The sequence below is a fragment of the Rasamsonia byssochlamydoides genome, assembly GCF_041956645.1.
Source record: "Rasamsonia byssochlamydoides strain NRRL 3658 unplaced genomic scaffold VTN77scaffold_56, whole genome shotgun sequence".
Taxonomy (NCBI): domain Eukaryota; kingdom Fungi; phylum Ascomycota; class Eurotiomycetes; order Eurotiales; family Trichocomaceae; genus Rasamsonia; species Rasamsonia byssochlamydoides.
Window position 1 is genome coordinate 152319 of NW_027192439.1, and position 20618 is coordinate 172936.

General features: G+C 55.4%; 4 protein-coding genes across 4 annotated transcripts; all 4 read right to left on the bottom strand.

Annotated features, from left to right (window-relative positions):
• Window positions 1–259: 259 nt before the first annotated feature.
• VTN77DRAFT_7060 (uncharacterized protein) lies at window positions 260–6658 on the bottom strand (the record flags this gene model as incomplete). Its single annotated transcript, XM_069423408.1, has 2 exons — window positions 260–2572; window positions 2720–6658. The coding sequence occupies 2 exons, from the start codon at window positions 6656–6658 to the stop codon at window positions 260–262; spliced, it is 6252 nt and encodes a 2083-aa protein (XP_069275690.1).
• A 2051-nt stretch (window positions 6659–8709) lies between these two features.
• Window positions 8710–12586, bottom strand: VTN77DRAFT_7061 (uncharacterized protein; the record flags this gene model as incomplete). The annotated part of the gene is made up of 4 exons (XM_069423409.1): window positions 8710–9286; window positions 9341–10085; window positions 10162–12273; window positions 12334–12586. The coding sequence occupies 4 exons, from the start codon at window positions 12584–12586 to the stop codon at window positions 8710–8712; spliced, it is 3687 nt and encodes a 1228-aa protein (XP_069275691.1).
• Window positions 12587–16441: 3855 nt separating this feature from the next.
• On the bottom strand, window positions 16442–17728 carry VTN77DRAFT_7062 (uncharacterized protein; the record flags this gene model as incomplete). Its single annotated transcript, XM_069423410.1, has 3 exons — window positions 16442–16552; window positions 16618–17418; window positions 17468–17728. The coding sequence occupies 3 exons, from the start codon at window positions 17726–17728 to the stop codon at window positions 16442–16444; spliced, it is 1173 nt and encodes a 390-aa protein (XP_069275692.1).
• A 1048-nt stretch (window positions 17729–18776) lies between these two features.
• Window positions 18777–20597, bottom strand: VTN77DRAFT_7063 (uncharacterized protein; the record flags this gene model as incomplete). Its single annotated transcript, XM_069423411.1, has 1 exon — window positions 18777–20597. One exon carries the CDS (start codon window positions 20595–20597, stop codon window positions 18777–18779), a length of 1821 nt encoding a protein of 606 aa, XP_069275693.1.
• Window positions 20598–20618: the final 21 nt, after the last annotated feature.

Sequence of the window (20618 nt, forward strand, 5' to 3'; positions counted from 1 at the left end):
CACAATGTCAACATCCCGAACCGGGCCGGGTGTATCAGGTGTATCAGGTGTATCAGGTGTATCGTATAATGTAATTACATCAAGAAAGAAAAAATAGGGAGTGAAAGATCAAATGTACGGTACAAACATCGTCGCAGATAAGAGTTCCTCGCCCGTCATGGACCCGACTCACCCAGAGTAATCGACAAAATCTATACCCAAATCGTATGCATCTAGCGTTCAGAACAAAGGAAATTAATGGGTTCCGCTTGCGAATTCTTCACCTCGACTGCATCGGTCCCTGGTTGGAACCTTGACTGTAGACACGATGATGACCTGGTGCGCCATGACCACCACCATCGGGTCCTTGCGGGTGACGAGAGTATGAATTGTGGTGCATGTGCGCTCCAGACGAACCAGAAGGCCCTCCAGCTGGATATGGAATTCCGCCCAACGTGGGTGCCGGAGGAGTGTACGGTCGACCCATGCCAAGACCCGGCGGTGGTGGCCCTCCACTCAGACCGCTCGGTCGAGGACCACCTGGATGCTGCTGTTGAGGAGGGGTACTGTGGCCAAAAGGCCCGTTTCCTGGTCCTCCAGGCAGGCTTATGGATGGTCGTTGTGCGTGCTGCGAAGGTGGCGGCTGTTGCTGGTGTGATCCACTCACCATCGCCTGGACATGTTGTTGATAGGTCTGATGACCGCTGTGGCTGTGACGGTGTTGAGGTCCCATCGGATGAGAAGAAGGGGGTGGCGGGTGCTGCGTGGATGGACTGAAGGTAGACCCTGGACCAGGCGTTTGACGAGGTGGAGGAATATTCAGCGAGGCAGCAGGCGACTGCACCGGTGTTGGCGGACCCTGACGCGAGCCATATGACAGGACGTTAGAACGAGGAGTCGGTGACGGGGCAGCCTGACGGTAAGCTGGATTGGTTGAAGGGGGCGGTTCGCGAGAGTTGGACGCCAGCAGCGGCGGTGTGGGTGCGCCCTGAGCATGCTGTGTTTGAGGGGGTGGAGGCTGCGCGAAACTGGGCTGATAGCCTGGTCTGTGAGCCTGAGTTGGCGGAGGGGCGGGGGAAGGCGTCGGAGGTTGGCTGCTCGCAGTAGTTTGGGGAGGCGGAGGTGCATAACTGGCAAATGTTGACGGTGGAGCTGCAGCCGCAGTTGAACGCACGCTGTGTTGGTCAGCTTGTTGCTGTTGCTGCTGCTGCTGCGATTGGGCTCTGGGGTCGAATCTCGCCATCCACTCGTGGTTGGGCGGTCCAGTAGCGGAAGGTTGGTAGGTTTGATACTCTGAATAAGAGGGCCGAGACTGAGACGAGGGTCCTTGCGCGGGTGATTGCTGGGGAGGATGATGAGGTTGATGCTGGCTAGGAGGCAAATAAGGAGGTTTCTGCGGGGAAGCCGACACAGGAGTCTCCTCACGACGTAGAGACGAAGCGGACTGAGATAATGAATGACTTCCTGCGTACCCACCACGAGGGGAGGCTGCCACTTGGTCGCTGGCAAATCGCTTCCGCGGCTGGGGCTCCTCCGGCTCGTCGTTCAGAATGCTCATGATGTTGGAACGCTTCGCTGGTACTTGACGAGGAGGCTCCGGCGGCGGCGCCGGCGTTGAGCTTTGTCGCGGAGGTTCCTTGGACGGTGAGAGCTGCGGAGTCTGTTGCTGCGGCATGGTATGCGCCGGAGGACCGGAATACGGGTAGTACGATGACTGAGGCTGACCATGCCCAAATGAGGAGCGACGCATAGGAGAGACCTCGGATGTGTGCTTTGGTATCGCCTGCGCCGGGGAGCCTGGAGCTGCCGTCAAGCTCGGATGTCGAGAGTGGGAGCTTGTCAGAGGTTGCTGTGGCTGGGACTGCACGTAAACCTGCTGCTGTTGCTGCTGATGCTGCGGCGGCGGTGGCGCCTGATACGGGGGCGCTCCATGCACATCGGACTGCATCCGTGGCCGCAGATGCTGGGCAGGTAAAGGCTCTATCCGGGGCAAGTCTGCAGGCGGAGGTGCCGGGACTCCACTTAACCGAGGGGATGGCTGCACCTCCTGCGGCGGACGAGAAGGAGGGATCGATGGAGTTGCCGGGGCGGACGGCGGAGGACGCACGTCCCGGCGCTCCTCCGTGAAATACCCCATCCGTGGACCTTGCGACATGCGTGGCGGGGGCGGGACACCATGTGGCCGCATGGAGCGCGAGGGATCGTCGGCCAGAATTGTGCTTGCGGTGAGAGGCGCGCTGGTCGCTTGAGCCAGCGGCGGGTATCTGACTAGGTTCCGATCAGGAAGAGCTTCGGCAGCAGGGCGAATCTGGAGAGACGTCGTCGCGGGAGGCGGAGACATTGCTGTGGGCGCGGTGGACTTGATCTTATGGGCCAGACGACTCTCATCCGAGTGATCGACATCGGTATGGGGCGCCAGCGGTCGAGGGGTTACGGCGGAGGGCGTGGCTTCGTAGCGTCTCTTTGGAGTGACGCTGGGCACCGGCAGCGGGCCAGTAGGCTCACCTCGCATCTTTTTTCCTTCGGCAATCTGGACAATATCCTCGAACTCAGTCATGCCCGAGTCGATCTTACGCTGGAAATAATTTTTGACCTGGCACAGGTGTCAGCAGGAGGACCGCCAAAGTTAAAAAATGGGCAATCTGAAAGGTCCACGTCACACACTGTCGGGACGGGCCGTAAACTAAGATCTGCAGGCAGGACACGAATCAGATGAAAAGAAAAAAGCGAAATGACGTACCATGATGGGCGTCTTGGTTTTCATGAAATTCGAGATGCCCTCGAAATCTTTGCCAAAGTGCGCCAGCAGCACGGGGAAGTCCCGCACTTCAGGAACAGACCAGTAGCTGGTGGGCTGCATCGATCCATAACCCATCTCAGTCGCTGGCTTCGTCGTCGCCGGTTCAGGCTCACCCGCCTCGAACACGTACACGGCTTCCTTACCGCGAGTTCTGGAAGACCTGGCTCGGGGAACCAGCTCTTCCGCCTCTCGCTCTGGCTGCTCCTTGATCCGGACGAGAGTGTCTACCGCACCATCCAAGGTTCCCGGTTCTTGTTTGGCCAGGAGAGGAACAGGGGCAGCGGTAGTCGTCTGTGCGACGAGGGGCTGCTGTGTCGTTGGCTGCGAAGCTTGCGGTGTTTGCGCTGGCGACTGTTGCTGCTGCTGCTGCTGCTGCTGCTGTTGTTGTTGCTGCTGCTGCTGCTGCTGCTGTTGCTGCTGCTGCTGTTGTTGCTGGCCTGCTTTTCTGCGTCCACCACGCGATCCAGTACCTGTCCTGCCGCCCCGTCTGCCTGCAGGCTTCTCTACCTGATCATTATCCTTAGCACCATTGCCACGACGTCCTGAGTCCGCGTCGGTAGAAGAATCGCCAAAGGTAGGCGCAGCGGCGCGTCGGGGGCGCCCGGTGTCGGTCACGGGAACGCTTTCCTCGTCGCCTTCATCGGGACGGATGCCGTTCAGGTCGGCCATGAGGGCGTTGGACTTGGGCCGGGCTGATCGCCTCGTGCGTCCCTTGCGCGTCCACCGTTTGTTGAGCTTGGCTTTGTACTTGATCTCCTCCTTGGTCAGGTAGTAGTGGATGATGCACTGCTGGAAGTCTCGTCCCGGGAGCTCCTCGGCAATCTTGCCCCATTTCTTCGGATGCGCCATGAATGCGTCCGTAAAAATCTTGTGTTCTTCCGGGGTAAAGTCGTTGGGCGGCGGATAGAAGCCAAACACCTCGAAGGCGTCGGCGGCATCGATGATGTTGTTTGTATCCTTGAAGATGCCTGCTTTCTTCTCATGCGGCTCGAGCATGTCGGGGATGACAGCCTCCCGGTCGAGATCGGGACGTGCCGTGGCTTCCATTCGTCGGCGTCGCTCCGACTCTTCCTGCGCAGAGATAGCTGACGCCTTGAGCGCGTTCTGGAAATCCAGCTCGCTGTTCCCCTTAAATCGCCGTCCTTCAGTCCCGGGAGTGGTAGCGGAACCAGGCGGAGTGGATGCACCGGGCGTACTGGCCTTCTTCTCTTCCTCTTTCTTGTGGTCCAATTCCCATACTGCCAAACGCCATGGCCGGTAAAAGGAGACGTATTCTTCCCGCAACTGTTTGTTCTTCTGCGCCGCCTCTTGACGTTGCTTGGCAAGCTCCTGGCGAAGGATCTCCTTGATGCGTTCGTGAGTCCTGATATTTTCCTGGTAGACATCGAGATCGGACAGGGGTGTCAGAGGTCCGGAATTCAAGAATGGCAAACTCTCCACAGAAGCTGAATCCTCATCAGCTGTGACCGGGGGAATGTCGTCCTTTGTGGGGGGCGTCAGATCCTCCTCAACATCCTTCTCCGTCTTGGTCACCGGTTGCTCGGAATCGAGACCCTTCTCTTCGTGGTCCACATCCATGGGCACCACAGACGGTTCGAGTTCCTCCTCAGGCATGGTGCCGTTTGCAATCATGCCAAGCAGCTGGATTTTCATCAACAGTTGGACAATGGCCGGGTCTTGTAAAGTAGGAGGTGGCATTTCTGCCTGCAAAGTCCGCATGTCCTTTTCAAAGATCTCCTTCCTCTCGTTGAGGTATTCCTCCGTAAAGACCACATTCTCATCCTCCTCATCGCTCGAACGTGTAAAGTCCGGGAGCAGAGTTGATTCTTCTGCTGTGTCATCTACCGGTTTCAACCCTTCCATCTCCACCGGAGCTGGAGAGACAGCATCCGTAGACACCTTGTTGCTATCGGTCGCAGCCTCTGCGGTTTCCGCCTTTTTCGACTCTGTACCCTCTTCAGACACGCGGTTGTCCGGTTTCAAATCGTCAAGGACCGCAGCATTGCGATCTCTCTCTTCCAAAGACTCTCGTCTCTCTTCCAGAGACTCTCGCCGAGAACCAGCGGGTGCATTGGTCAAGGAAGGCCCACGATTATATCCCGGACGCACCCATTGCTTACTGCTACTGCCCTTGGAAGGGCCGCGGGGTGCGGGAGGAGCCCGTTGCTGAAGAGCACGAGGGCCCGTAGGCACGCTGGAGAATGGCATACGAGGGGAAGTTTGGGGCCCAGGAGATCCACCACGACCCATGGGAGGCAGCTGCGCGCGAGTGCGTCCAGGTGAAGTCGCCGGCCCGCTGGGAGGAGTCGTGGTTGACGGTCCATCATGGGGACGTGATTCTGCCGGGACCACACTCGGGTCTCGGCCGGTCAAGGCTGCGGGAGCAGTGGGCGGCTGCTTCGAAGGGCGAACCGGAACCTCCTGCTTGGTCCACTGGTCGGATACGCTCTCCCGTCGAGCTCGAGGCTCAGGCTGAGATGGAGCTTCTACACGATCAGCCTTCGGACCCGTTGGAGGCTGCATCGCCGCCATGCGCGGGCTTCGACTTTTGTCCAGTTTGGCAGGCGACGACGGTCCGGGGGCTGTAGATGCCTGTGACGCCTTATCTGCCGCTGGTGGCGGCGGGGGAAGAGCGACTGAGCCAAAGGCGGGCACTTGCGGTGCGGACGGTGGAGGAGAACGACTGGGCGCGGTTGATTCTTTGATCGTTTCTGCTCGAGCGGGAGGATGGTCTGCTCGATCAAAATCGCGTCGGGGATCCCGTGTCGTAGGACCGGAGGCTACTGAAGGTCTGCGAGCCTGATCTGCGCCCGTCTGTTCAGCAGGTTTACCGTCAGTCCTTGCTGGGCCAGATGGGGCGGACGGTGCGATTGACGAGTTCGTCGATACGCTGCCAATGCGGTTCTCTGCTCTGCTGGGAGGACCATCTTTCCTCCACAGATCGCCGGGGCGATCACGGTCGTCACGCTCTGGACGTCTATCCTCGTCTCGCCGGTCGAAACGATCACGTCGGTCGAAGTCTCTATCCCGGTCACGATCTCGATCTCGGTCGCGATCTCTGTCGCGATCTCTGTCCCTGTCCCTGTCTCGGTCACGGTCTCGGAAATCTCTGTCCCTGTCACGATCCCGATCCCGATCACGATCCCACCAGCCGTCGCGCGATCGACTTCTGCGACGGAAGGTATCCCGGTCGTCCGGGTAGGGGCCGCGACCCCGACCTCGACCGCCTTCCCAGTCGCCACGACCGCGACCACGGCCTGGACCACCCCGGGGTGGAGGGCCGATACCAGCGGCGGGACCATCGGGTGGATTCGAAGAGGTCGAAACCAGACTGTCACGGGAATTCCGACGCATTCGAACTATGTCGCTATCCCGGCCACCGGGGTCACGAGCATCTCGAAAGTCTCGTGCGGGTGATCGAGAACGTCCAAAGCCGACACGGGAATCACGAGGATCGAAATCACGATCCCTCCGACTCCAATCACGGTCTGCATCGCGGCGGAAGGGCGGGCCATCTCGAAGGTCTCGAAAGTCACGGTCACGGTCACGGTCGCGGTCTCGGTCACGGTCTCGATCTCGATCTCGATCTCGATCTCGATCTCGGTCTCTATCTCGGTCACGATCTCTGTCACGATCCCGATCCCGATCCCGGTCGCGAAAGTCACCCCGTGGAGGAAATCCTCGACCCCGACCGCCAAAGGAGCCTCCACGGGAGGAGTCAATCAGGGCCTTGGGACCCCGCGGTGGTTCACGGCCGAGGGGCGTCAAGTTCGGGTCATCTCGTGGACCGGGAGGCAGCGACGGACGGCGGTCAGGGTAGCGCTGGGGAGAACGGTCGCGGGGAGGAAACCCGGACGAAGGAGGGAAGCGCGACGACATCCCCGGCGCATGCTAGAGAGCACGCGTAGCTTGGAGAGCGGGGAGAGAGGATGGGGGGAGCCGGCGTGCAAGAACAACTTCAAGCAATGAACCGAGATTCAACTAGGGAACTAAATTGGATTCAACACGGTTAGAACTGAAGATCACGGGATCACCGGGCGCACACGGATCAGCACCACGTGACATGGGAAACCGGGGAACGAAAAGCCCAAAAAGGGAAGGAACGAATGATTTCCAAGCGCAGGCGCATTTTGGAAGGAAGGAACGGACCTTGTAAGGTTTAGCGCGGGCGGGAGACGCAGGCGCCGGCGGCAAAAAAAGCGAAGCGCGCGAAACCAAAAACGGTCGGGCGCTTCTAGACTTGAGACAGAACGAGGGGGACGAGGCTGAGGCTGTGCCAGAAGAATGCGCGGTAGATGGCCAGATCAGATTCCTCAGGCAATCACCGAGTAAGATAAGATCAGTAGAGGGGACGGCCTTGCAATGTTGTGCCTCTTGTGCACTCGTACGTAGCACGGGCCTGGCACGCGGCGATCAGGCAAGGGGATGGACAACTGGCCCCTCAGGCACGGTGCATCGACCTGTTTCACCCGAAGCACAGCGAAAGAGACCAAAAAGAGAACAGCACGCTCCTCGACGACAAGCGACCACGCGTAATGAGACGCGGAGTGGAGGTCGCCTGGCGTGTCGCCTAAGATGAGAAAAGCGTACAGAAAGGAAGTAAGAATATTATTTATTTGGGGTCAAAGAATGAATGAGAGAGGTCCCAGTGGTGTCGTTGTGGCTCGCACTGGGATGGAGGAATTCAAGGTCCAGGTTGGCTGTTGCTGAGACGGTTCTTTGCGCGCCGCCGGAAAAAAGGCCTTGGTTGGGCGCCAATGAGGATTAGCCACCTCTGGGAGAAGTCACGCTTGAAGAGTTAGCTTAGGCAGGCCAGGAACAGGCCAGCATGCGAACCCTGGACGGGGCCCAGGATGGAAATCGGAGATGAAAAATATCTGAGATCGGACGGATGGATGGGAATAATGGGAAGAGGGGAGAAACCGAGAAAGGCGGTTGTGTTGCTGTGCTGGATGGGTCATCGAGACAACTGGAGGGACAGGAGGGGGGTGGGAAACAGCGTTTGAAGATGGGTCCGTTGAAATTCAGGGATAAAGCGAGAGCAGGAAGATCCCATTGGGCGGGCCGGGTCAGCGTGGCAGCGAGTGATGTGGACAGTGGATCGGTCGGGAAAGGCTGACAAGCTCCATGTGAAACTCCGTCACTGCAGGCGCGAGCTCCAGGATCGGAGGAAGGCAGATGCTAAAAAGCAGCGCAGGCTAATATTATTATGCATCGGATCCGCTGTGGCGGGCGGTGAGGACCGCGATGGAACGTGACCCGGGCAGGGCGGCCTGCATTGGGTTTAGCGCCAAAACTGACTTATCTTCAGGCGTCCCTGATAAAAGGCCCACTCTCAGCACACTGACTTGACATATCGTTCACAATTGCTGAGATCCTTCACCATATCACTGTCAACACCCCTCAACTGCCTGATTTCAGACTCAGCTGTCTACATGGCCTGGAGGAATCTGGACACTCTTCCCGTGGGAAAAAAGCGAATGGTCTGCATCTGCTGCAAAGTTGATGTCTTAGCTCGAGCCAGATGTCTACCTAATCTAGTCTAATCAACCCGGTCTAGCGAGCGGCCTCACCCGACAAGAGCCTTCCTCCCGGCTTACTCCAGAGAAACAATAGACCACTCCATTCCCGTCAAGAAAGGAGAGAGGAGAAAACAAAGACGGCAAACCGTTCGTGACGTATATGTACCGAGGTTGCATCTGTCCTTCTGACGCAACGAACCGATCTCGAGGTCAAGCTGCCTGAAATCAAGGAAAAACTCCCACCATTCCTATACCGTCAACCGCAATTCTGGGTATTCATTATAAACTACATCAAAGGAAAGACGGTGAAAAAAAAAAAAGAAGAGTAAGAAAAGGCGCAGACACGGAAGAAGTAGCACCCTCTAACAAAATGGAGACAAGATCATTATCCGTTGAATCTTCTAGATCTTACGTTTTGTAGATCTTGACGACGCTGATGACGTTCTTCCGGCAGATGGGACAAGTGTCGATCTGGCGCGCGCACATGACGCAAGCGCAGACGTGCCCGCAGTCGTAGAACAAGGCATCCTGTTCCTCCGAATAGCAGATCTGGCAGAGGTCCATCTCCTCGTCTGCCACTTCCCAGTAGCTGATGCCCTTGCCGTGACGCTTGCCGTCTTTGTAGCCACCAACGTACTTGTTGCCCGTCTTGCGTTCAATGAAGGTGCCCTGGCCATGGCGCTGGTCCTCGACCCAGTCGCCCTCGTACGTGTCGCCCGAAGGATACTCCATCTTGCCCTTGCCGTGGCGTAGCCCGAAGATGAAGTCACCAGTGTACGTCGTCCCGGAGTCGGAAATGTGCGTACCCTTGCCGTGGTAGTAGCCCTTGTTGAACTCGCCGCTGTAGTAGTCGCCATTGAACGTGGCATCAATCGTCTTGGTGCCGGTAAACGCCCTGGTGGGGTGTCTGCGCGATGACGCCCAGAGGTACTGGGCGAGACGATCCGGATTCGCGAACAGCCCTGCTGCTCCAAGCTCGGCACGTCTGGAATCGAAGTCAGCAAACTATTGATTCAATACAACAGCAGGGGATACGTACTGATCCTTGGTCAACTTCTCCCCCACAATGAAGCAGATGCCATCGCGCACTGGAGTCCAGAAAGTGTCCGCCGGAGAGACCGCTGTGATCGTAGTGCCATCAACACGCGTCCAGATCAGGAAATCCTTGTTTTCGGGCCATCCAAGGTGTTTCCGGACAGCCGCCATGATGTTCTCCTCCACACGGGACAAGTACGCGCCTACCACTCGGAGAATCTGCTTCTCCGTGTCGAAGATCTGGATGAAGTAATATACATGAGGCACAGGCAACACCACTTCGGGTTCGGCTGGAGTGGGAGCTTCGGTGGAATTGTCCGTGCTAGATGTGGGAGTGGGCGAGGCCTGCGATTCGGCGGGTGAGTCTTCCATGACGGTATCCTGGGCAGCCTCTGTCGTCGCGGGGACTTGGGATTGACCCGACGGCGAGGTCTGCCCAGTGCTGGGCGCCGTCGTCTCCACAATTGGACTGACCTCAACATCCATCTGTTGGACATCGTTGGCGGTCGTTGCAGCAATGACTGCATCGGTCTCACCAGCTTCTGCCATGGTCACATCGGCTGTAGAAGAATCCTCCGCGGGAGCTGGTGGAACTGGCGCATCGCGACTGGAACTCTCGCCATTGGAAGTGGTATTTCTCTCTTCATCCGAGTCTGAGGCATTGCGAACCTCCACCGTTTCTTCAGGTTTGTTTTCGACAGCCTTTGGTTGGACTGGAGGATCTGGCATCGCGAAGAGCTTTGCATCAGCTGATGAAGAGTCCTGTCAGCTCGTCCTACCCAGACTACAAAAGGGGGGAAGTGATCGTGTAAGATTGCAACTTACCCTCCGACACGATGTGCATCCAGAAACGCACGATCTCCAAGCTGTTTCCCAAAGTCTCATTCAAAGAGGAGAGCCGGTGAAAGACGAGCGTGGCCCCAAAGAGGTCCTTGGTCGGTCCCACCTGCCATAGTCGAACTCGCGCAGGGTTGATCTGGTCGGAGTCATTTGACTTGGAGAGGGCAATCTTCTTCCGGAGCTCGGCGAGCGATGTGGTCTGTGGCAGGGTCAAGTACATAACATTGTTGGTCTTCTTGGCCAGGGACATCAGGTCGTACGTGTCAAAGAGACTCCCAAGCTTCTCATCAAAGCTGGGCAGACTGTAGACTTCAACCTGGACGGTCGTATCTGATTTGTCCTCGCCAGAATCCATCGCTGGAGGATAGGCGCCCGTTCTAAAGTACGTCTTGAGACGCGCTGGGACGTCCCACGGCTCCAGCTGACCGGGTAAATACTCGCGCACCACATCATGGCGGACGTATAAGGCGGCGACAGCGACATCATGACCGGTCTTTTCGTTGGCCTCCCGTAGTTTACTCTCTTCGAGGCCAACGTGGGCCTCCAATGCGGCCTTGCGGGTCAGACACTCGACACGGTTGTCACTGCCGTCGTCAAACGCCAGCCATTTGGTACCCGGTCCACCAGGTCGCAAAATACTGAAGAATTTCCCGGATGTGCGGCGGCCGCGGTGGACGATGAAGCCGTAGAGGTCGTATTCACCGCATTGACCATCCACGACGTACGGGGCGACGTTGAGCACCTCGTTCAGATCAACGCGGTTATAGAGCAGCTTCCATTGACGGGAGGCGTGATCGAATCGCTGACGGCTCAGCTCGACGTGCAGGACGGGTGGCAATGACCAGCGGCCGGACTTCGTCTTGAGGAACTGCTCCACCGCACCTTGAACAGTCTTGGCCTGGTCCGCAGGGACCCGGATACTCGTAATCAGCTGCGAGGGAAGAGAGTGGACTGGTGTCGTTTCGTCCGCTGCGACAGACGGGCTATCAAACAGCCGGGCCAATTCCCCCTCTTTACCCGTGCCCGCCAATTCCAGCTCCAAAGAGCGACGCAGCCGTTCCCAAAATTCAACGACGTCGCTTGAGTATTCGTGGAGGTTGCGCAAGGTGGACGTCACTTTATCGGTCTCGACATACTGCACAGAACCAGTCTGATGGCGCAGGCGCCACAGGAATTCCTGGAGGGCATCGCAGAGCGGCCGGGGCTTGACGTCGGGGTTGCGGAGGTGCTCGAGGATGTCGACGCTCTGGATGATCTTGCGGAAGGGCGCAAGGTGCACCCAGGCAGCCAGCCCGGCAACTTCGGCACTGTGGTTGATGACGGAGTCGCCGATGGGACGGTAACCGGTCAGGGCGAGGCTGTCCCACACGGGCTCCGAGTCGCTCGAGTGCCACCAGAGCGACTTGGTGGGGTCGTCGAAGACGCGGATGTACGCGTCAAAGGCCAAGGTGTCGTCGCGGAGGAGGGCCTGGCGCTGGCCCCGCTGGCGGCGGTGGATCTGATCCCACGGGCCGTGGAAGTTGGTCCAGCCCCAATCGAGATTGTGCGGGTTGAACTGGTGGCATGACGACTGCATCCAGCCCGTGCGAGGCTCTTGAGGGTTGTACACAATCACTCCGATCTGGGCAGACACCCGCCAATCGGGCCGAGATCCCATCTCCGCCGACGAATCGGCTGGTTCGCTGCTGTGGCCCGCGTCGGCATAGGTCTTCCGATAGTTCTCGAACCATTCCGCTGAGTCCTCGACCCGAGGAAACTTCACGTGTATATCCGGTTGAAGGTCGCTGAGCACAGCGTCGGGCGGGCCACGGAGGACCTTGAACTCGGTCTCAGGCATTTCCTTGTCCGGCTTGGGGATCTCCTTGGAGCACTCGAGATAGATACTCAGGGCGCCGACGCCGTTGCCGCGCGGAAAGAACTTGATCGTCCACCAATATCCACCCACGTAGGCGGCCGGGGAGCGCATGATCTTGGCACGATTGGGTCGGGCCTTGGTGCCTCGTACGCCTTTGATCTTCCAGGTTAGCCGGGCCTTCTCGGCAGGACGATACTCGGGGTCGTCAGGGTCGCGGTAGAAGGACTTTTCCCAGTAGTCATCTGTGAGGATAGAGAGGTTAGCAAGCTGCCACTAAGTGGCGGGAAGAATGCCTGTCTTACATTCGAATGCACTGTAGTCGCCATCGGCAGATTCAATCTCTTTCAACTCCGCTTCATCTGGGGTTGAAAGGTCTTCTTCGTAATCGGCCCAGGGAGCAGGCTCCTCTTCCTCTACCGGAGGCGGGGGAGGAGGGGGTGGTGTTTCCGCGGGGGTCTCAACAGGCGGGTTTGCTGGGGATTCAGCTGCTGGTGTATCTGTATTCGTGACAACTTCGGGTGTCTGCGTCTGGGGTGCGTCTTCGGAGGTATCCATGTCGATGGCTGTTGCCGGAGAAGTCTCACCGGTGACAGGTCGATCTGGAGCGGCGGATTCTGCAGACTCTAAAGTGATAGGCGGTTCTATAGAGACTGGCGGGGTAACAACGCTGACAGCGACAGCCGCCTCCATGGCAGGCAGTCGTGAAGCTGGTCGGAGATATCTTGCGAACGATCGATAGGAAGAGGGGACTTTCAGCGATGTGGATTGTTTTTCTCTTCGAATCCAGGAACACGCGAACTTCCTGGACAATTGACTCGAGGGCTGTCAATGGCGGAGAAAGGCAGAAAAGGAAAAAGAAATAAAGAAACAACACCAACCCACAAGGTTATGATTATATCGTCCAATCACAAGAAGAGGAAACTCAGTAAAAGAGCAAGCGGTCTTTTTGATCTATGGAAACGACAGGCACGATGCTGAGTACACTGCAGGACTTGTCCAAGAATTTGGCAGGGCAACAAAAAGATCGGTGTGGGGGGAGGACGATAGATAAGTAACGGGGCAGCAGGCGAGGCAGTCGATAAGCATGGCCAGCTGCCTAAGCCGGGGAAAACAAGGTTAGCGGCGAAGTCAGCAATCGCATCCACTAGCAGGACCCAGAACAGGCTTTAGTCGGCCCGACTTCTAGTGCTGGAAGTTGGAACGGGCACCTAAAGTCAAAATGAGACGACACAGCAGGACCACATCCATCACACAGACGTAGAGGTAGAGAGGGTAGGCAAGAACAAGATGATCAAAAAAGAAGAAGAAAGAAAGAAAGAAAGAAAAGCCAGAATTGGCAGCCACACATGAAGGCCTCAGGCGGACTCTACAAAGTGAGGCGAGGATGAATCCTTGCGAGCATCAGCCAGATGATCGTCCAGTCAGCCACGACGGAGGACGGTTGAGCGGGTGGTTGTGTGCCTGCTGTCCCGTGTGGGCTGGGGAGCTCTCGAGTCTTGACTCTTGACTCGACAGAGGTGCTGCCGCTGTCCGCGCTGGGATTGTGCCATTTGGTGGTTGGTTGGTTGGTTGTCTACGGCTGACAGCCTGGATCTCGCTGTGACACTATGCTAGCATGCTGTTTGTCATCTGCGGCTCTCGCCTCGCGCCTTCCCCATGAGTCGCGGCGGGTCTTTGCTATTCCCGGCAGTGCGGAGATCCACTCGTTGCCTGATATTGGGCCACTTGGCACACCGCCTTCTAAGCCATCTCGCTCGGCAGCGACGACGCAGCACGTGAGAGTGGCTGACAGGCAGAAAAGACGGTCAATGTCTTACTCAACAGGCTGCTCACCTCTTGACTTGTTGCGGGGAACAGAAGGTTGAACTGGATGTCTGCCTGCCAGGCAGCATTTCCGCATGGCAGACAACCAGTTCATATTGACTCATTCTTGTGATGAAGGTGCGGTTTATAGCAAATACTCTGCCCTCCATACAGAGTCGAACAGGTCACTCCATCGTGGACTCGTGGAGCCAGACGAGGCCCGGACGCTGACCTGTCCATGTAGGAGCTGCCGGGCTTATGCACGCCGCGATCCACGGTGTGCCGCCGCAAGCCGCCGCAAGCCACAGCCTCGACCGGTCATTGGCCAGAACCATACAGAAATCAATATAAATTCAAGAAATCCGTACCCTCAGGTAATAATCTGTTGGTTAGAAGTTCAAATCTCGATTTCTCGCCATCGTACGGAGTACATACAGTCACATACGGACACAAGCCTTGCACCCCTCGCTCTGCTCGGGCGGCTTGAAGGGGGTAACAAAGTCAGGTGACTATAAAATTTTTTATACGTAAAAGCTCGCAACCTACTATAGTTTATAGGGGTTTCTTATAGGCTTCATACCCCTAGATGCTCCGGACCTTCGGCCCTCTGCAAGCCTATAACGCAAGGCTTTATAGAGCCTAAAAGGGTGAAAATCTAATATGGTGTTTCACGGGGGCTCCCTGGGCTTCCCTAGGCTTCACGGGGGGTAGGCAGATTTCATGAATTTGGCGTGGTATGAAAATGCTTATGTAAGTTTTACGGATGGGAGCATTTTGACCAATTACATGTACGGAATCCGCTTATGTAAGCGATTTCGACCAAAAAACTGTATTTCCATTATAGAGATATGGTCCTACGGCGATAACGATAACGATAACGATAGATAGCAATGTGGCGGCTGGCGGAGACCTGTGGATCCAGCATACCCACAATAATCCACAAGCTAAATCTTGTCAAATTCGAGTTCAAAAGCATCAACGTATGAAGCACCACTGCCAAAAAAAGAGCCCTGACTGCCTACGTAGATTTCCCGAAGTATAAATTAGATGTATTGCAAGCCGAATGCCCAATAACCAGGAAAGAACATGCACCAATGAATGAATTAATATTGTATTCACTGCCTGATTGATATTATTATTATCATCTCTCTAAGTAATTCCTACCACACGTGCTTCCGTCTATAATCCAGAAATTCCTCCAGACACTTGTTAAAGAGAAAAAAAATCTAATAATCCCTAACTCTTTGCCCCTGGACGAAAGAGGCAGTTCAATTCATCTTCCAACGGTTGCAGGATATACCTAACTCTGGACTGGACACCTCAAGGTTATTTTATTTGGATCCGTGGAACCAGCTGTCCAATTGCTCAAGGTTCTCGAATAGGTACTACTGTACCGATACCTAGGAGGTTGTAATTGCGGATATCTGGTCCGATACCGGTACCCGTACTGACTGCCCAGGTACTGGTCCTAGTGGCGAAAAAGAAAAAAGAAAAAAGGAAAAAGGAAAAAGGAAAAGGAAAGAAAAAACAAATGTGGGAGATTGAAGACTCCCCAGGGGAATCCAATCCAGACTGCTCTGTATGTTAATGTACGTAGAGTATGTACAGTACGATAATAGTGATAATCAGTGGGTGGTTATTAGGAGGATGGAGTATGGTAGGATAGTAATATATATACTCTGTATACTCCGTACTACGGCGGTAAATGAGCTCAGATACCTGGGTAGGTATCTAGCCCACAGACACCTAATTAGTATTAATATTTAAATGTGCTGTGTTGTGCTCTAAGAATGCTAGACAGATACACAGAGAGATGAAAAAAAAAAGGAAAGGAAAGGAAAGGAATGGAATAGAATGGAAAGGAAAAGAATGGGCTATTAACTCTTCTTCTTCTTCTTCTACGATAATCTTTCGATCGGATTGATATGTAGGTTTCTATCTATCCACCAGTGACTCTTAGTCTAGCTACATAGTTCTATCGTAGTTTTCGTAAGTAAGTACAGGACAGATATATACTCCGTATATACACGTTGATCAACAGACAGGTTCCTAGGTAGTGAGTGCCATGATAGCTACCTACCTAGGTATGTATGTACAGTACATGTATTGGAGACTAAATGCCCCCTTGGCATGGCTTGGATTGGCTTGGCTTATCTTCTGGAGAAGAAGAGCCGGGCCATTCATTGCCAATGGATTCATATTCATCGAACTTGAATTCAATCTTTCAATCTGTTCAGGGGTCGAGGTCGAGTTGGTCGTAACGCGCGCGCGTCGGATGCATCGGAAGCCAAAGCACTTCTGGAGGCTCTGCAGCATCGTTCAGTTCAAGATCGACACAGCTGCTGAAATCCTCCGGGCACTTGCGCAGACAGGTATCGAGATCAGTACTCTTCGGTCGGACGCGTAAGTTGGAGACTCCCGAGTTAAGACGTCCGTCCCTGGAGGGTTCGTTCAGTGGGCTGCTTGCTGGCCTCTGCATCCTTCTTCCATAGGTACCCATCGAGGGAAGAAGATGACCCCTATGATACATTTCTATGGGAAGATGGGAGCACGGATATAACCCCATATAAATATAAATATTCCTCATAGTCGACTAATCAAAGTCAACTAATTCTGCCCATCTGTTTCTGTTCCGTTGCTTTTTGGCGTATCCTGCCCTGCTTTGGCAAATGTCGAGGCGACGATGAGCGGAAACACGACTGTTGCTTCGGCGTAGACCTGCACATACACATTTAGTAAAACCGTGACACTCTTCGAGAAGAAACAAGACAGCAGGGAACTACCTTCACACTATCCGCACCCGCCTTGATCTTCCCCCAGCTCACCGCCTCATCCGGCCGGGCGCCTGCGTCACTGCCGTCAAATTCTTGGGCTGTGTTGATATACACCGCGCTCTCCGCGCCGTTCCGCATCAGACACGCGTTTGCGATGTGGTGCTTGACGACGCCGCCGCCCAGGATGATCATACCCGCACGAGCCGCGCGCACGGCCATCGTGTTGATACGCCTCACGTCATCGACAATGTCCACGCGCAACCGTTTCGGTGCTGAGCGGTATGTATGGAAATACAGCATGTCCCCCAGCGACCCATCCGTCAAAGCCGGGCAGAAGATGGGGATGTTGTTCCGCGCAGCCCAGTAGCAGACGGAATCTTCGTTATTGATCTCCTTCCCTAGTCGGTGGATGATGCGCGATGGCGTCCAGTGCAGCTCGTCGTCTGGGTCGCCCGTTGCGCGAGCCTTCTCCTTCGCGGCCTCTTGCTCTTCCACCATCTTGTCCAGGATAGGCAGCAGCCAGTCTTCAAAGGCGCAGTAGTTGCTGTTCGGCACGACGAGATTCCCTATGCGGTTGAGACCCTGCGCACGTAACCCGGCGCCGGGTGTCGTGAAGGAGCCCAAGTATGTAGGAGCCAGACACTTGATGAGATCCTCCTCAACGCCGCCGGCGGTGGTGACGATAGCAGACACATGGCGGTGCTGAACGAGGTAGCGGAGGGTCTCGCGCAGGCCGGAGGAGATCAGGTTCGAGGTATAGCCTAGGAAAATGGTGGTGCCGGCGCCAGTCTCGGGGTCACGATAGGCACGCTATCCAGTCAATTCTCCTTTCTTTAGCTTGGGCTGCAGACTATCATACCATCTCATTGATGATGCGCACCGCCTCCGCTACAGCGCTGGCCTGGAAGCCCATGGTAGCCATGTTTGCGACCAGTTCTGGAACCGTAATGTCGCGGTGCGCGAACTGGTTGAAGTCCACGCCGCGGACCTGGCGCGCATCCTCGGGGACGGGCGCAGAGGCGACCAGCACGGCTTGCGTAGCGGAAGCCGGCGGTGCAGAGTCATTCTCTTTTTTTTGTTTCTTTTGGTTTGCTGTTGCGGCAGCTGGATCGGTAGTCATGATGCCGGTCGATTCCTTCTAGGAATGTGAACTGTTCAGATGTATGTGATGAAAGCACCCCGCGGCGGAGAGGGGTAGAAGGATTAGCAGATTGCACCGTTTAGGGAGATTTCCGTGCAATTAGAGGTAGAAGCAGGCACCCATAAATCTGGATAAATTTGGATTGAAAGGGAAACGTTCTGGAAAAGACAGAAAATTTGCTGGTGGCACCCTGCAGAAAGATGTTGAAGAATTGCTTTTCTTTCTGCGGGGAAATTTTTCTGCGGGACGTCAATCTTATATAAAAATGATGCCTCAGGCAGAAACAGAGTTCGTATACAACCCTCGCGGGCACTGCTATACAAATCTTGCTACTTTTTTTTTTTAATTTCCTTGTCAATTCTATAAATCAGCCTCACTTATTGATCTATTTGGCTCTAACGATGTCTGATTCTTTCTTATAGACTGATTAAGTTGAAGCAAGGACAGCAGACAATAATAATGATGCCTCGAGTCACTTCATATACACCAAGCCTTACAGGTCTCGCTTCGGCCGACTGGTTTGGACTTTCAAGAGAAAAAATACCTGTTCTATATGCCTGGGACTCTTGGCCCCCAGGTACAGTACCTACTATATAAGATGTTTTTTGTCATCTACTTTCCAGGCGGGCTCTCTACTCATAGTCCTTACAATATTCTCTTTGCCATATACCTTGTATTAGGTAGTGTTTATTATCTACTTCCTAGGTCATCTCCCTACCTGTATTCCATGCTACATATTGTTGTTGCTACATCCCTTAATAATATATTGGTCTCCGTTACTGATACATGTCTCTTGCTAATACGGGCTAAGCTGATTTTATGACTAAATTTGGTGCGGTATGCTTCTGTATATGTTGATTTTTACAGCCTCATAACAGTGTGCGAAAACGGAATTTAATGTTTTATAGTATAGGGGATGAGTGCAACTTATGTACATATTTTGATATTAAATCTCTGAAAACATAATTATTTGTGTTGGCATCTGTATAATAGAGAATGGTGAACTTTTCCTCTCAACTGGATGACGTTACTGTGCTACCGTCAAATGCAGGAGCTGTGACTCCCCCTCATCCAGATACGCTGTAAACGAAGTCGACACCACGCTCGAGTTCCCATTCCAGACATCAGAGAACTCCCAGCTCTTGCCCGCGATGCCCAGATCGGACAGCGACACGGTCACATTCTGCACGCCCGCCAACGACGTCCCAAACCCTCCGGACCCCTGATCCGGTCCGTAGTTAACGACGAGGACGTACGCCTCATTGTCGTCAGATGGACCAGCGATCCATGCTTGCAGTTGTTGCGGGAGGTTGTCACCAGTGCCCGGGTTCCGCGGTTGCATCGGATACTGTGCGAAGAAACCGGCAGCCTGGATGGATTCCTGGCTCGTCAGGAGCCTCGTCCCCAGGTCGTCAAGCTGGTTCAGATCCGAGCCCAGGATCAGATTGGCTGCCGCCCCGAGCCAGTGGTTCATGATGGTGATGCGCTGCGCGTCGCTGACCCCCGTCAAGTTCTCTGCATTGCCCACGAAGAGGTTGTCCATGTCCGGGTAGAGAGTGATGGGTACATTGCGCTGCTTCTGCAGCAGGATGTACTGGCGGTAGTTCTCGATCGCCCGCTGCACGACCTGCCATGCCAGGAACGTGTTGGTGCCATAGTTGTCGATATCCTGGTCCGTTCGAATCGATTCCGCCAGGCTGCTCCACACCGGCAGGTAGGTTTCATTGCGGCACAGCTTCCACGACAGGTCCAGCCGGATCTGACGCCCCGAGTTGGCGATCGCCTTGTGGTACGCCTCCACCGCGGCGCTGTTGTTGCAGACCAGATTGGCGCCGTTCCACGGACTGCCCGGCGTGACAAAGTCCAGCTTGATCATGTCCACGCCCCAGGAGGCCCACAGGTTGATCAGCGAATCGTGCCATTGTTGCACGCCGTCCTTGGAAAAGTCCCAGTCGCAGTACCCCAGTTCATCGTTGTTGCCGTTGAGGACGTCCCCGATGCGAATGTTGGTCCCCTCGATGGTCTTGTTTGCCGCGACGCAGGGCACACCCGGGATCACATAGACTCCCAGCTTGAGACCCTGTCCGTGCAGGTAATCTGCCAGTTCGGGGAGGTTGAACAAGGTGCTGTTGTAGAGGATTCGTCCGTATTCATCGACTTCGCTGCTCGTGGACCACCCAGCGTCCAGACTGCAGAGATCGTAGCCCGCGGCCTTGAAATCCGCTCGAGCCAGCACCGAGCACTGCGATTTCACGGCGTTCTGGTTGAATACCGTCCAGCCGGGGATGATGCTCGGATTCGCAAGGGCTTCAATGCCCCAGGAGTTCCATCCGCGCGCGGAGGATGTAAACCCGTTCGCAGTCCGGGCGGTTCGCAATACCTGCAAGGGTCCCGCGCCAGACTCTGGTTGGGGATAGCAGCCGTTGATGACGGTATCGTCGCGGTTCTGCACGCAGAAACCGGGTCCTGTGGTGCCAATGGTCCCGTTCGCAGCGTAGCAGCCCGGTTCAGCCGCCATCCAATACCACTGACTGTCATCGTACCACGTTCCCGTCGTGAAGCCGTCGAGAAGACAGAAGTCGAGGATGTCCTGATAGGCAATCAGGTAGTCGTTGTTCTGGCCCTGGTTGGATTGCTGCTGCATGTAGAGATTGCCCGCGGCATCTTGGCAGTTGACCAGGCTGGCATTGGCGCCGAATTGCCTGATACAGTTCTGCGCAGCCTGGTAGCACTCTTCTGTGAAGTTCACTGAGCCGGGTGTGTATGTCGATCCGCCGCATTGCCACTGGGCGTAAGCCGGCTGCACGGCCGTCAGCAACGCGGAGACCAGGACTGCGGCGCGAATCATGGTGAATCCGGATTTGCCTGA